The sequence below is a fragment of the Barbus barbus genome (genome assembly GCF_936440315.1).
Source record: "Barbus barbus genome assembly, chromosome: 22".
Lineage (NCBI taxonomy): Eukaryota > Metazoa > Chordata > Actinopteri > Cypriniformes > Cyprinidae > Barbus > Barbus barbus.
In genome coordinates this window covers 30,722,757-30,740,359 of record NC_136750.1, presented here as the reverse complement: position 1 = coordinate 30,740,359, position 17,603 = coordinate 30,722,757, and the positions used below count along the sequence as shown (strand labels likewise).

Here is a 17,603-nt window from a genome sequence, read left to right as displayed (position 1 = left end):
TGACATAATTTCCTGTTGCAGGGCCTGAAATAATTGCGTCTGCTTAATCCCAGGATCCTGCGAGCGGTCAGTGTCCATCTAATGAGATTGTTTAACGAGCGCGTCGCTGAACGTGTCTGATGAAGTTCAGCTGTGAGCCCTTCACATTCTGTTCCTTCATGGAGTCTCATTAGACTGCAGCTCTCCGTCTGTCCTCAAATAACCGGAGCGGAGCGACCTCTCCGTCTGCCTGCCCTGTGAGCATGCTGCGCTTTTATTAGAGCAAATCTAATCCGCAAAATATGCACAGCACACGTCCAGCTGACAGCCAATCAAGGCGATAAAACCAGAGAGGGGAAATAATGAAGCGCTTCGGTGTTTACTCCAAAATAAACCACTTTACTGGCCTGATGGGAACCGAGCTCAGATAAACAAGCTCATCAAGAAAGACTCGTGACGTCAGTCAAATTACACAGAATTAACACACAAACACATGAAGTGCTGAAAGAGAATGAAGCTACATGACAAATGTTTCTCTAAAGCAGAGCAAACACATACAACAACTCACTGAACATGTGAAACTGAATAAATGCACAGCACATGACGTACTTAAAAATTAATAAAACACAGAAAAATTTATTAATATACATGTAAAATCAATTATTTTAAAGTAAAAACAATAAAAAAACCACTTACTAAACACCATTAATTCATAAAAATGCTAAATTAAAATACATTATTTAAAACGAAAAATTATAATAATAATAAAATAATACAATGAAATTATTTAAATCCAGTTTAAAATTTTCATAAATTATTTTAAAATAAAAATCAAAAGTAAAAACCTCACAATTAATTATCACAATTAAATAGTAATTTTAAAATAAATCACATAAAAAAAACATTTTAGTTACACAAAATAAAACAAGCTTGAATAAACTCTCTTTTAGTTCAACTTCATTTACCAAAACAGCTAAAACAAAAACTGAAATTAACATTTATAAAAACCATACAGACACTTAAAAAAAAAAAAAAATCAAAATGACAAAAACATAAAAAATTATTACTAAATCTGACTAAAATTAATGAGACAATGAGACAAAAATAAAAATTTAAACTTTAAAATATAAACAGAATCACATATAACTGTATCACAATTAAACTACAAAAATGTGTTGTTGAATTACTGAAATATTACTTTAAAATCTCAGTCTAAACTAATTCAGAGGTTTCAGCTGGAATACATGTGTGTGTGCTGACCCCTGACCTCGAACACTCAACCCCCCCCCCCCCCCAAACGCTGTTGCCCACTGATGATGTCACTCGGCCAATTAAAGCACACATGATGACCTTCACACACTCATCAATCACTGATGCGGCTCTCCCACAATCCAACACAACTCAAATAAATGATCTTCAGTTCATTACCATCATGTCAGTCCCATCATGCCTGGAAAACATCACTTTAAAGCTCAACTTGAACTTTAATGAAGTTAGCGTCTGGATGTTTATAAATGACAAGACATTAAAATCATCACCAGTAAAAATACACAGAGAGACAAACAGCTGCAGATGTGCGCAAAACGCCTTCAGGATGAAAATGTGAAAGAAATTAGAAATAAAAAGTCAACAAGCAGCGAAACCAAATGGGCCGGAGGATTGAGAGCACCGTTTCGAATACTCAAGTGGCTCTAATGGACCGTTTCATTAGCCATTGATCAGCGCTCAGGAATCTGGGCCGAATATCTTCCAGCGTCACGTGCAAAAATCCCGAGAACATGAGGCGCCTCAGGATTCCTGCTCACTGACTCAGATCAGACGAGGAAAACATGCTCAGAAAACATGGAAAATATGAGCGAGAGACAGAGAGAGAGAGAGAGAGAGAGAGTTCAGTTTTATTTCTAGAGCACGTTTAAGCACGGAGCAAGGCCGACCAGTGCTGCACAACAGGAAAATAAAATAAAAAGAGGAAAAATCAGTACACAAATTAAAACCATACAAGAGCCACACATTGCCAAAGAAAAAAAAAGGCAAAGAGAAGAGATGCCCCTATTATTAAAGTGCCCCTATTATGGGTTATGAAAGGTTCATATTTTTGTTTTGGGAGTCCCCAACAACAGGTTGACATGCATGCAAGGTCAAAAAACATTTTCATTGTCTTATAATATGCATTTATTTTTACTTTACTCGCTCAACAACTCCCAAACGATTCATTTTTCCAAACCCCTCCTTTGCGTGACGCTAATCTGCGGTGATTGGTCGATTTCAATTAAAGCAGTGTTTGTGAGCGTTTGCCACTCCAGAAGCTGCACCTAGTGGCAAAGAATGAATTTGCATTTTCATTCAGACCAACTCGAAAAAAACAACAAATGGGCGGCAATATACTAATGTTTCATGTTGACATGAAAAGGCTTGGGATTCGTTTTAAAAACGACTCATTTCATTGATTCAGGGTCGACTCTTTCTTTTGAGAGACTAACTTTATACACGGTGCACTTTCAGATTTAAAACTTTGCAGGATGTATTCATTCACTTAGTGCTGTATTACACACTGCATGAAAGATCATTTTCAAAAATGCATAATAGGGGCACTTTAAGATACGACTTTGACTTATGACTTTAAGATATGACTCAAATAAAGTGGAAGCCATTCTAATGTGAACTGGTGGACCAGCCACTTCAAAGGCTCTAGAACCCAGGGCCCGTATTCGTGAAAAATCTTAGTGCTAAGAGTTGCTCCTAGTAACAAAATTATAAGAAAATTCTTAGAAATGTGGGTGTTTCCTCTAAAAATTAAAGAAAAGATCCTAGTAAAGAAAAAAGTAATTCAGAAAGCATCTTAACCCTTAAAAGAGGTCTTAAGGTCTGAAACTGTTAGGAGTACGGACGAGGACTTTTAAGAGGCTTTAGTTTCTTTAGAAGTGGAGAAACATGAAGAAGGAGAAGAAATGTGTTGCACACAATGCATGACAGTGAGTTAATAAGACGCTACACATTAGATTGTGCATCTTATTAGAGACACGCTAACATCTCCGACACCACGCAGAAATTCAAAGTAATCACTACATTAACAACATTAACATATTTAGCAACTATGCAGCAGTGATGATCTCGGTCTGTCACAACCTTCTATAACCAAAGACATCACACAAACAATTACAGCACATTCAGAACCTTATTGTGTCGCTGTTGGTTTCCTATAAAATATGTTAAGTATGACAGCACGGTAAATAAAAAATAAAGAATATATATACATATATAATATGTGTGTGTGTGCGTGTGTGTGTGTGTGTGAGAGAGCAAAACAGGAAAAATTACGGCTGTAATTTCAAAGTGAAGGGTTACTGTATAATAGACCCTACTCTTAAAAGCGCTCTTTTATTTCCTTCTTGGACAACCAACCAATCACAATCTTCAAAAGACTGTGTCATACATAGCAACGGGGTCAGTCCCGCCTCCTCACTAAGATACAAGTTTTTGTCTTTTCCTCGCTTAGAGTTTTAAGCTCTCACTTTTAAGCTGAGACTCCTAGTTAGACATTTTTAAGCTAAATTAGGAGCTCTCTGAGAGGATTCTTAGAATCTTTAAGAATACAGGCCCTGGTCTTTAAGCGGGTTCTTGGGACCAGGAGGAGAATTTGCTCTTTGATCTTAGTCTCCTCACCGAGTGTAGGGGTAGAGTAAATCAGATAAATAAGGAGAAGCTTGATTGTTAAGTGATTTATAGACAAGTAGCAAGATTTTAAACTCAAATTAAACTGGCAGCCGATGCAATGATCTCAAGAATGAAGTAACATGATCAAATTTTTACACCCCTTCGAGAATCTAGCTGCTGCATTTGGACTACTTGTAACCGAGAGATTTGAGACTTTGATATACCAAAAGAAAAGGAGTTGCAATAATCCAGCCGAGATGCAATAAAGGCAAATGTATAGCAACCTCTAGATAACTTTAGAAAGAGAATGAAGATGGAAATCAAATTTAAAGGAGTTATCAAACACCACATCCAGATTCTGAACTTGGGGAGAGATGAAGGAAGTTAGGGTCTCGAGATTGAGTTGATTACTTGCCCTATGTTCAGAGGGACTGAAGACAAGAACTTCGGTTTTATCTGCGTTCAACAGTTTTGGAGAGCCATGATTTGACATCAGCAAGAGTATCAATGGCAAACTTTATTCTTAGTCAAAGGCAAGTAAATTTGCAACTGAAAAGAGATGACAGAGACCGACTTAACTGACACTACCTAACAACCACCCAGAACACCCTAGCAACACACTTAAAACACTCTCAGCAAGAATCGTATGGTAGGAGGCGCCGTTACACATCTTCTGATAGAGTACTGAATATCCAGATAACACGGTGAAGAAGCAGAAACAAGGGATCGCATATGTAAGCAGATGCATGTGTAAAATAACAAGATCATAATTTTTACGACACAAAACTGATTCTTAAATCCCAAGAATCGATTAGTCTAGCCTGTTTTCAGTTAATGAACGGAACATTCTAGCGCATCAAATAAATTGCAATAAGCTTTGTGCTTTGTTAATTTTGATATGAAACAAAGTCTCAGATTTCAAATTCTGTCCATTTTATTATTATATTCAAACAATAAATGCCGTTTTGCGCTGTTTAACCTGTTAACCTTCACTGCCATTTGTGGCCTCGCAGGTGAAAATAACCTACCTAAATTAAAATGGTAACAGTTTGTGACAAAGTGTGCTTACACAAACAAATTAGGTATCTTTGGAAAGAAGAGACTCTGGGCTTTACTATCTATCATCCAGAGTTGATAATGCTCAAAAAGATAAAAAGTTATAGGCACTGACGTGCCTTGAAAAATATCTTTCCACACTGAATGTTTTTTTTATTTCATATACAAATACATGAAATAAGTCCTGGAGCAATCCAGAAAAGTAATGGATCGAAAGCCATGTGTCTCATCAGTTCATATTTCAAATTTGAAGAAGATACCATGAAAAATGAGATTCCTGCAATATTTTTTCTGAAACTATTTATAGTCCCCCCCCCCCCCTGTTTGAGGAAAAATAACCACCAAATGGATTGCAGAATTATACAAACTATTTTAGTCATTATACATGTTCCTGCATAGTTTTTCAATTATAAAATAATAGACAGATTTATTTGAGCACTAAAAAATACAAAAATAATTATTTGAGTAATAAAAAGGAAAAAAAAATAGAAAAAATGCTTTGTATATAGTATGTATACTGAAGTATTCTTCGTTATTCGTTATTACAATGATAAATATCACTGCCAGACGTGAAGTGATATTGCCAGACATGGTCATAGAGTCAGTAAACACACGCTGATGTGCATCTATTCAGATGATAATCAAACAGATGGGCCATATAATCAATAATAGCTGATCAATGAATCACAATGATAGCCGTCATAGAGTCGCTAATAAACACGCTGATGTGCGTCCATACATATTATAATCATGCAGACACGGCCACATTCCCCACACAATACACACACACACATATAAAAAATGTAGAAGAAAAAAAAAACAGTTTTTTATGGATAAAGCAGATCGCTAAGTTACGCCCCGCTCAGATGACAGCGTGCGTCACAGAAGCGTCACTGCCGGCAGGAGGGAGCGCCAAATTCAAATAATCTATATTCCGCTTTTCTGAGACTTTTTTCCGTAGACGGTCTCATTATTTTTGTAAAACCGTATGCTGTAACATCGTTTTGTTTTTTTACCACCAAGACGCTGTTTTTGAGCGTAATTTATTCCATAACGGACGCGAACAATAACTCTCTGAAGAAATGAAACGTAAACAAAGGAATATTCATCCTTATTACAACGTTATTGTTTCGCTGGACTAAAAGTGCTCGCTGGGATGTTGTTCTGTGGACCCTTACCTCTCTAACTAAACTGGGATTTCAGCAGTGGACGCGTTTGTGGCTCGTTATTACAATGATAAAGGTACGTACTGCTTTTTTACTCTGCGTGTTTGGATGTGTACTGCTTACACAAATGTAGCAAATTTGTGCCACTCATTCCTTATAAGCTTTCCATCGAAAAACAGCGATCTGTCGTCGATGCTTGAGGCTTAGACCCTCAGAATGATATATAGTTTGACAAGATTAACTTTGTCCCGTTTCATTTATTCTATTAGAAAACAATGACACATGCAAACAAAGATCGTTCAGTGCGAGGTCGCTCTGGTGAACGTTAACAGGTTAATGTGAGTGACAGATCGCTGCAGAATGAAGCGCACTTGAACTCATCATCTCCTCCGCGTTAATAACAGATTCGAAATAAACATGAATAAACATCTGAAGGTAAGTTAAAAAAAAAGGGAAAAGGGAAAGAGAAGTGATGTGTGGCCAAGTATGGTGACCCATACTCAGAATTTGTGCTCTGCATATAACCCATCCAAGTGTACACTCAGTAGTGAACATACACCCGGAGCAGTGGGCAGCCAGAGTACAACTTTACAATCCCTCAAAGACAACAATATAACAGCTTGTAAACAATATCGCGTTATAACAAATTAACAGCACAAAAGAAACCCACACTTGAATTAACAAATAAAGAAAGCAAGCAAATACAAAATCTTTGAAATGAACCCAAGTCTGTTACAACGTGACGTCACATTTACCTCAGAAAAAAACATATTCGGTGACCATAAACTCGTTATTCCGATAGAAAAATGACTGTTTTTCAACCCTAACCCTAACTTGACAGGAAGCCAGTGTAGGGACATTAAAATAGGCGTAATATGTTCATATTTTCGCTTCCATTCAAGCTGTCTAGCAGCTGCATTCTGAACTAACTGAAGATGAGAAATTGAAGACTGAGAAATACCAGAATACAAAGAGTTACAATAATCAAGCTGAGATGTTATAAAGGCATGGATAGCTATTTCAAGATTTTTCCTAGATAGGAAGGGCTTAACTTTACTGAGAAGGCAAAGTTGATAAAAACATGACTTAACTACAGCTGAAATCTGTTTATCAAACTTTAAACTGGAGTCAAATAAACTGCCCAAGTTCCTGGCACACTGTGTATTATGTGGCGTAAGGAAACCAAGGTCAAAATTAAAATCAGCATTTTCCCTAGGACCAAACAAAATAATTTCTGATTTGTTTCCGTTCAGGTGTAAACAATTTCTTGAAAGCCATAGCATAAGTTCATTTAGGCAATCTAACTATGGTTGAAGAGAATATTTATTATTACGCTGTAGGGGAAGATAAAGCGGAGTATCATCAGAATTTAGATGAAAGGAGACACCATATTTTTTTTAAATGGAGGCCAAGGGGAGCAAATACATTGAAAACAACACAGGCCCAAGGATCGAACCTTGCGGAACACCACAACCAAGAGGAATGTCAGTTGAAATGCAATGCCCTATTTGAACAGTAAAACACCTATTTCACAAATAAGAACGAAACCGCAGTAAAACCATACCACGAAGTCCTACACAAGACTCCAGGCGTGACAGAAGAATGCTGTGGTCGACTAAGTCAAATGCAGTGCTTAAGTCCAAGAGGACAAGAGCCATGGGTTTCCCTGAATCTGTCATGAGAAATATGTCATTTAAGACTCTTAGCAGAGCCGATTCAGTGCTATGTAGAGCTTTAAAACCTGATTGAAAGACTTCATTAATGGAGTTTTCTGACGAGAAAGACTGTAGTTGAGCCAGTACAACTTTCTCCATCTTTGAAATAAAAGGAAGATTTGAGATGGGCCGCAAATTGGAAAGAGATGTAGGATCGAGGTTTGGCTTTTTAAGATATGGTGTTACAGTAGCCTGCTTAAGGCAGACTGGTATAGTACCAGTTTGTTAGCATTTATTAATTACTGATAACAGACTTGGGCCAACTGCATTCATAATTTGTTTAAGAAAAAACGGAGGAACTATATCTTGTGGACATGATGTAAGCGAGTTGGTCCACAATGTCCTTACAGGAGAGCAAGTTGAGTGGCTCAAACACAGACCATGTAGAGGAGTATAAAGGAGCATCAAGCAAAGTATAACCAGTATGAGACATCTGAGATCTAACAGCCATAGTACAATCTGACTCTCGTGTATATTTTACAGCGTTAGTTGAGAGGTTTTTTTTCCTTGAGAAAATTTGGAATGTACTTTACCGGATATATATCCAAAATAATCTATATCGAATTGAATTGGTAATCGAATCAAATTTCAAATAGTAATGTAGTAAAACACGGATACTAAACGCCGAAATTCATTAAACTCCTCATTGATGATGTATATTTTGTACAGGCAAGCAGATGAAGCCAGAATATAAACGCAATGTGCAAAGTTTCACGTTAAATGGCTTCCCATAGAAAACCATAAGAAGGAAAACACTGAACTGTTAAGTGGATTGCGTTCATATTCCGGCCTCATCTGCTTGCCTGTACAAAATATACATCATCAATGAGGAGTTTATGCATCATTAATATAGAAAATATTACTGTTTTAAATATATTAAGGCACTTTAAGTAACTTGCATTTTGTTTACATAACTTTGTTTTATTCTTTTGAGAGGGGATCTAAATATTTGCGGCTGTGAAACAGATGGAAAATTGTCAGGCTTGTGCTGCAGTTCAATGGATGTTTTGCCCTCCAGGTCTTCGAGCCGGTCACGTGACTGAAAGCTATGAATTGACTAGGCTGTGTGTGTGTGTTTGTGTGAAGGCCGTCTCACCTGTACAGCCGGTCGTCCCTTTCCTAACGGAGAAGCCGAGGTCACAGTGACAGATGAACGAGCCCTTGGTGTTCTCACACTTCCCGCTCAGACAGATGTTTGGATTCAGCTCACACTCGTTCACATCTGACACACACACACACACACACAGAGATTACAGTTACACAGAAGTGAAAATAAGAGACATTTGACATTTACCATAGTACAGAGTAAGTACTATGTTCATACAGTATAACCGGTGTCATCAGTCAAATCATTTTGAGTTCAAATATTTACACATTCACACGCCTCTGATGTTTTTCAACGGTCACAGGTCATGCAGCCAAACACATAAGATATTTCATCTTTTTATTAAGTGTCTTAGTTTTTTTCTCCATATAATTTATACATTATTTTATATATATATATATATATATATATATATATATATATATATATATATATATATATATATATATATATATATATATATATAAATAATTTTCATTATTTAATTAACTTTTAGTAAGTGAATAATTTTAAAGTAAAAACAAAGCATTTTATTTTTTTCCTTTTTATAACTAATTTCATTTAAATAAGTGTTTTTGATGCTTTTTTAAAATTATTTATTTTATTTTACAATTTGATACATTTTATTTTAAAATGATTTACTCATTTAACATTTTTATGATGTAATTAATGATTAATTTCATCAGCTCAGTTTGGGAATCCCTGTGTTATGGTATGCACACAGCACTATAGTAGTAGTCTACAGTAGTCTATTTCAAAGAATACCATGGTATTACCACAGTACATGTTCAAATAACCATACAGGTGTTTGTGTGATGAATGCTGATGCTCTCATGTCCTCAGCCTCATTATGAATGAATTAGTGCTGTAAAACGAGTAATCGCGATTAATCGCATCCAAAATAAAAGATTTTGTTTACATAATATATGTGTATGTGCATAATGTATGTATGTGCACTGTGTTTATTTATTATGCATATATAAATACACACACATACAGTATATATTTAGAAAATATTTACTTGTGTGTGTATATATTTATATTTTATATTATATATATTTAATATATAAACATAACATATTTACTAAAATATATAAACACGTGTTTGTATTTATACATACATATTAAATATACACAGTATACACACATATATTATGTAAACAAAAACTTTTATTTTGGAAGCGATTAATCGTTTGACAGCACTAGAATGAGTGTGTGATTTACCCAGACATGATTTCATATCCTCAGATGACATGTAGCCGTCAAAACACAGGCACTGGAATTCCCCGGGGATGTTGGTGCACTGACCACCGTGACAGATGTCAGGACTGTCCTCACACTCATCGATATCTGCACACACACACACACACACACACGCACACCAGCGGCCAGAGGTCAGTACAGCATGAGTGTATGTGTAGAGTGTATGTATGTAATGTTAAGTGTGTGTGTGTATGTCATGTGTAGTGTGTATGTGTGCGACCTGTGCAGCTCCTGAGGTCGGGCATGAGGGCGTAACCACGGCGACAGCTGCACTCATAACTTCCCTCTGAATTGGTGCAGAATGTCTCACAGCCGCCGTTCTCAATGGTACATTCATCAATATCTGAAACACAAACACATCACGTGAGTCACATTTACACGTCACTGACTGTGTTTACATGCATCAGATTCTGTTCAAAGTCCATACTGGGCTCACAGTAATAATATGCATCCAGGCATGGGAATATTCCAGTATATGCTGCCGTATGTTGATCTGCATGTGTGTTTCTTTCCCGGGAGATTCCCAATGCTGCCACTGGTTATATACTGTATTTACTGTATGATCATCAAGTGTGCCAGTGGAGGCTGCATGACCATTTTTAATTTTCCTCATTATCTATACAGTCAAACCAATAATTCAGACACCAGATATAATTTCTTATATTTTTTTACTAGTGGGTGCAGGATACTATAGTTCATTTATGTAAGTGAGGATAGCAAAATAAAGTAAACTGTGACACATTATACCCAAAAATTCTTCATAGAGTGGACTACCAGTAAAAATTGGGAGCAAAAATGATTCAGACACTTTGACCTGAGCATGTTTTGCTGAAGTGTTTTTCTTTAATTGCTAATGTGATGTTTTTCCACCACAGACTGAACTAAATGAAGCACTGCTTGCTGATTGGTTGAGCTAAATTGGTTTTATCTAATTATGTTCTTAAATTTAGCAGCTGACAGCTATTCAACCCAATTCATTACATACCTTTCTATCAAAGTTATCTGACATCATCAAGATCAATTTGTTCTGACACAGTTTAACTCTGAGCTCTTCTCATATTTTATTACCATTTTCTAAACTATAACAAATAAACTGTGATATAATGTGAGAAATGTTGACGCTGTCTGAATAAATTTTGGTTTGACTGTATGTGTTATTTCAAAACTACCAGCTTTTTTATATTATTGTACTTGGTTTAACCACAGTGGCATCTTTTTGTCATGGTGTACAACACATTTTGCTTTATATGGATGTTTACAGAAACCTCAGGATGGCCTGAGCTCTGCAAACTAAAACTGATCTCCAGAGCAAAGTAAAAGGTACATATATAACATACATATTTAATAATTTTGCACATTGTTGCTTCTTAGACTTAAGTCCAAGTTTTGGATTATAACGAGAAGGGTTCAAGTCTCAGTCCTAAATCTTCTTTAGGGAGTACCAATGTAAATATAGGACACATGCAGAACATTGCATCTTACAGACTTTTCTTCATTTTAGTTCACTGGGGTGACAAAGTGCATATTTTTGGGCTTGATTTTCTGTTTTGAGGACAAGTCCGCTATGGCAGCATTCTGCTGTAAAAATCGTGAATGTGAGATTTCGCTGGTTACAGAACAAGAATATTGACTTTAAAACACAAGCAGCCTGTTTAACTCACAGGAAATAGTAACGACAAACTCAATCAGGACTGTTTTAGTGTGAGAGCTGCTGTCTAGACTCACGGTGTAAGTGATTAATGTGGGAAACGCCACGTTTAATATGTCTTACCAACGCACGAGAGTCTGTCTTCGGTGGATTTGTAGCCGGTGTTGCAGGAGCACTGGTAGCGTCCGATCATGTTCACACACTGACCGTTCTTGCACAGCTTGTCACTCAGTTCACACTCATTGATATCTGCAGAGAAAACACACAATAAACACAACACTGACTGAAATCTGTCAATTCAGGATGTGTACAAAAGGAAGATTTTGGTTACAATTTACAAGCCACCATCAGATTAACATAAACACACTCTATCTCTCACACACACACATATATATATATATATACACACATATACACACACTAGGGCTGTCGCGATTCGTCGATTTTAGTCGACTAGTCGATTTTTAAAAATCGTCGACTTCATTTTGCTCACGTCGACTAACCGGCAAAATACCGGAAGTGGCGCATTTCACGGACGAGAATCCATAAAACACATTATTAGACTATTTTCCAAGGCTGCATGATATATTAAACCCATTTAAAAATTAAGCATAATTGTGATTTCACAAACGCTATGATTTAATTAATGATATGCGATGCAGTTCACACAGTATATGGTCTTTAATTATTTCCATGCGTGTAGGTTAAGCACGTGCGTCTCACAGCGGCTCCGTTCACAGCAGCTCCACAGAAACTGTTATCATTTACACGAGGAGCGTCTCAAACTCATCTCTGCATGTTGTTGTGAGTTTGGGTTTAATATAACCTTCATCTGGGAACGCAACGTGCGCCATTTCATCGGATTTATAAGGTAAATCATTTATAAATCTACACAAACACAGGAGAATACATCGCAATTTCAAAATAAAAGTTCAACCCCTCACTCTGAGTTACACGGTTTGATCTCCACATATTCATTTTATTACAGCGGCTGTAGCATTTCTGTCCTAAAGAAATGGACAAATAGTTTTAAATTAATTAAAGATTAAGTGTACGTTTGAATTAAATGGTGCTTGGTCAATATTAAACAGTAATGTGTAAAAATAATCATCAGGCCGTCGGCGCCCTGCAGGCCTTTGTTGTGATGCGTAATCTATATCAGCTCTATTGTTTATAATACATTATGTATTTTAACAGTTTTGTTCAGTAAAACCATATGATTTCTTGCTTTTGATACTTTATTTGAACTAATTATTATTGCATCATTGCTATTATATATGTATTTTAAGTCATTTTAAAAGGTATTGTTCACTTAAATTCATTTTTATTACCACAAAAAATAAATATTATAATTATAGGGCCCTATGAAATCCGTTTTATTTCCAAATTCAGTTTTTAAAATTGTATTAATCAAAAAGCCTGTCTAATTAATTGAGTTTAATTGTTTTCCATTATTTTCTGGATTCCATTTTAATTGTTCCATTAAATATTAATAATAAAAAGCATCTCCAATTAATTTATTTTATATTAAAAAAAGTATTTCTTCAGAAATACCGCACATTTACATTTTTTACCTAAATAAATTCTGGTAAATAATATTTCTGGTAAATGCTCCTTTAAAAAGTGTTTTTTGATTATAATTGTATTATTAGACTAGAACGTGTGGATATGTTGTCATTCTCACACTATAACAGTGAACTTTGATTTCAGTGATTTGGATATGAGATGGACACCTGCTTCTTGCACTTCACTTTTGCTTAAAAAAAGGATTTCATAGAAATTTGGATTTCATTTGGTTTAATAAAATATTTTTAAGTAAAATTGTTTTTTTGTTTTTTTTTGCGGGAAATTAATAGTTTAGATTAATTGATTAATCAAAAAATGAGTCGATAGATTAATTGAAATATAAATAGTCGTTAGTGGCAGCCCTAACACACACACACACACACACTCTCTCTCACACACACACACTAACACACTCACATACACACACACACACACACACACACTCACTCATTCACTCACACACACACACACACTCACTCGCACGCATACACCCCCCCCCAACACACGCGCGCACACACACACACACTCGCACGCACAACCCCCTCCCCACATGCGCACACACACGCGCAGACACTCTCTCTCACACACACACACACACACACACTGACCAAGGCAGGCGGAGCCATCGGGGGCGATCTCGTGGCCCTCTGGACACTCGCAGCGGAAGCTGCCCTCAGTGTTGATGCATTCACCTCCTCTGCAGAGCAATGGGTTGCGCTCGCATTCGTCGATGTCTGAAACACAACACGCTCAAATTTTCGATTTTCCTAATATTTTTTCTGAAGAAAGATAAACATGTTTAGGGATGAAAGCCAAAATATTAAATGTCCTGGATGAATATTTTCTGAGTAATACACTTTTTTTTGTAGAGGGGGGTCAAATCAGCAATTTTCACCTGAGATTCAGAGGCAAATTACAGAGGGATAAAAATTGCATTTTTACATGACGCAGAGATTGGCAGCTATTTCAAGTTTTTCCTCCAAAGTTTGCAAGCCTGTAACTCAATAAGTATTAAAGATATCGGAACGCCCTTTTAGACATTGGGTCTTAACAAATTTTCCTTTTGGTATCTTAATTTTTAAGGCTCTTTATGGTTCGGTTCCAGAGATATTGGAATTTCAATATGGCTCCAGGAGTAAACCGTTAAATACATACAGATTTTCACCAAATGTGGGTCAGTACTTCTTTTCTTTTAAAGAGGAATGTCTGAAGAACAAATAATGTTGAAATTAGAAATGTATCTTGTTTCAAAACAACTGCATTGAACATACATGTCTCAGTGCCATAAATATTATTTTTCCAAAGTTTGCATGGCTATAACTCAAGAAGTATTAAAGATATCACAATATGATTTTAGATTCTGGATCTTAATAAGCTTTTCTTTTGTAATCTTCATTTTCAAGACCCTGTATAATTCAGTCACAGAGCATCTTAATGAGCAGGGCTCTAAATTAACTTTTTTAACTTGGTAGCACTGGTGCTCCCAACTTTAAAAAGTTAGGAGCACCGGCAAAAATTCAGGAGCACCCACCAAAAATGAATGAGCACCACAACTACAAATTATATATTAACAGATTTCATCTTTACATTCTTAAATTTAATGCAGATTTTATATTGGTAAATATTAGCTGTCAATCACCCAGTCACTGCTTTCCGCTGTCAGGTGACAGGGAGCTAACTACTACGGGAAATGCAAAGGGCTGACGAAGAGAGAAAATGAGAAGAACACTGACAGATTTCTTTCATAAACCAAAAGTTAATCTGAGTTTGGTCGAACACAGAGAGAGAGCTCCTCTTTGACGAGGGTTAGGATGGTGTATGCGGTGTTGAATTTTACATTCAGCTCTGTCAACTGCGCAGAATGGTTGGCAACTAGGGGTGTGCGATACTGACAAAATATTATATCTCGATATTTTCTAGGATTTTATCAATAACGATAATTAGACAATATTTTGCTGAGTGTGTTATTGTGCTGATCTTAAGGACTACCGTGGACAGTATCGAGTTAACTGGGAATTTTGCACATCAACTTCAGCTTCAAACTCGGAAAAAAGCATCAGCCAACTACAGGGGACACAGGGAACAACTCCAAAATCACTTTTCAGATGTTGTATTTGGCTCAAGTAGGTATAGATTCACTTAGGTTGATAACCTTAAATGAAAAAATGCTCCGTCATTCCGCTTATTTTAGCTTCACAGACAGTTTGATATTATTCATATTCTGTGTGGTGTTCAGTTCACAGCAGTGATAGAAATTAATTAATTAATCTTTTCCAATAAGTTTAAATAGATTTCTACCTTTTATGGTAATTTTACAATTAAGCCATTTTTTTTCTAAAAGTGTGCATCACATCATTTGATTAAAATTCTTACATTTAATCAGTCAATTAGAATAATAAGACATTTGGGCTGATATCAAGCAAATTAAATCAGTATCAACAAAATTCATCTAATGAATTCATCTGTAATTTGTGTTTTAGGGTTTAGTTACCCTTTAGGAAAGTAAAGATGTTATGTAACGTTTGATAGAACGGCACCGTATCAGCACACAGAAGGCACATAACTGAACGTTTTTAGAGAAATTAAAACAGGTCACACTACAACAATTATATGCACTCGCACAGATGCTCCTAAACATATTTTGAGGTCGCACAGATTAAATTATGGAAGCATATACGACCAAAATGGTCGCAATTTCAAGCCTTGACGAGGCTCCAGATTGTTGAATATTACCCATATGCAGCGGTCAAAAACCAATACTTATTTTATTTATAGAACAACGTCTGAAGAATAAATAATGCTGAAATTAGAATTGTATCTTGTTCCCCTCTATCAAAACAATATGTATAAAACACATCTGCCAGAGTGTTAAAAATGTACTGAAATGGTCAAGTTGAGGCACATTACCTTTGCTCTATTCATAAGATTCTATATTTGAATCAGTTTCAGGGATTTTGTTCATTTTAACAGCTTCTGAAGCTACCAAGAGTTCAAACACAGTATTATAATATGTTTGAATCAAATCCCACGCCTCAGTGAAAAGTGGTTGCTTTCGCCACACATTGCATTTAGGGAAGGGAGGGAAGGGGTGTGTGGCCAAGTATGGTGACCCATACTCTGAATTTGTGCTCTGCATTTAACCCATCCTAGTGTACACTCAGTAGTGAACACACACCCGGAGCAGTGCGCATCCAGTTCAAGACACTGATGCTTGCGTACAGAACTACCACAGGCTCAGCACCCTCCTACTTCCACTCACTATTACGAACCTACATCCCCTCCAGAAGTTTGAGATCTGCTAGTGAGCGACGCCTTGTGGTACCATCACAGAGAGGCTCAAAATCACTCTCCAGAACATTCTCGTTCACCATTCCTGGCTGGTGGAATAATCTTCCCACCCCTCTCCGGAACGCCGGATCCCTGGCAATATTCAAGCTACAACTGAAAACTCATCTCTTTCGGCAGCACTTGACTTCATCCTAAACTCACACTGTGTTTCACACTGTTCATACATTAAATTAATCCTGGTCATTCATAATCTGATGTGCCACATTGTACATTCATCAACCCTAGGTTACTGTTATTTGCATATTTGACAGTATCAACAGTGATAACTAGATAAACAAAACCACATTTGGTTTTTGACCATTGAAAATGGGTAGGATACAACAATTTGGACATGGAGCTGCACTGAGATCCCAATATCTCTGCGATTAATCCATTCAAGGTCTTAAAAATTAAGATTCCAAAAAAAAAAAAAAAAAGTTTCTTAGGAACTAGAATCTAAAATTATATTAAGATAACTTTAATACTTCTTGAGTTACAGGCATGTAAATTTTGGAAAAAATTATATTTATGACACTCAAACAGGTATGTCCTATACAATTGTTTTGATAGAGGGAAACAAGGTGCATTTCTAATTTCAGCATTATTTATTCTTCAGACATTCTACTTTAAACACAATAAGTATCGGCTGTATTCAAAGTGACCAACTTTTGGCTTTCAAGCACTGAATATGGGTAATATTCAACAATCTGGAGCCTCATTGAGATGCCCATATCTCTGTAACTGAACGATGCAGGGCCATGAAAATGAAGATTCCAAAAGAAAAATCATATTGCAATATCTTTAATACTTCTTGAGTTATAGCCAAGCAAACTTTGGAAAAAATTATTTATATGGCACTGAGACATGTATGCTCATTCCAGTTGTTTTGACAGAAGGAAACGAGATATATTTCTTAATTTTCTTTAAAAGAAAAGAAGTATAATATTTTTGCAAACTGACCCACATCTGGTTTTTGACCACTGAAAATGTGTACAATTTAACAATTTACCCCTGGAGCCATATTGAGATTCTTGAATCAAGTTGTAGTTACATTTTTAGATTGAATATCATTGAAATCAAAATCTTAAATCGGTCAAACGTTCTGAAAAACAGTGTGTGAGAGT

The 17,603-nt window shown here is 36.2% G+C and overlaps 1 protein-coding gene across 1 annotated transcript in view; it reads right to left on the bottom strand.

Moving 5' to 3' along the window:
- The window catches only part of LOC306888389 (fibrillin-1-like), a 92,609-nt gene that overhangs the window by 37,809 nt on the left and 37,197 nt on the right, over window positions 1-17,603 (bottom strand). The window contains exons 28-32 of the mRNA XM_079446637.1: window positions 13,761-13,886; window positions 11,710-11,835; window positions 10,159-10,281; window positions 9,900-10,025; window positions 8,667-8,792 (exon numbers count right to left, since the gene is read on the bottom strand). Coding sequence (XP_079302763.1) covers window positions 8,667-8,792; window positions 9,900-10,025; window positions 10,159-10,281; window positions 11,710-11,835; window positions 13,761-13,886 — 627 coding nt within the window. The remainder of the gene's footprint in view (window positions 1-8,666; window positions 8,793-9,899; window positions 10,026-10,158; window positions 10,282-11,709; window positions 11,836-13,760; window positions 13,887-17,603) is intronic.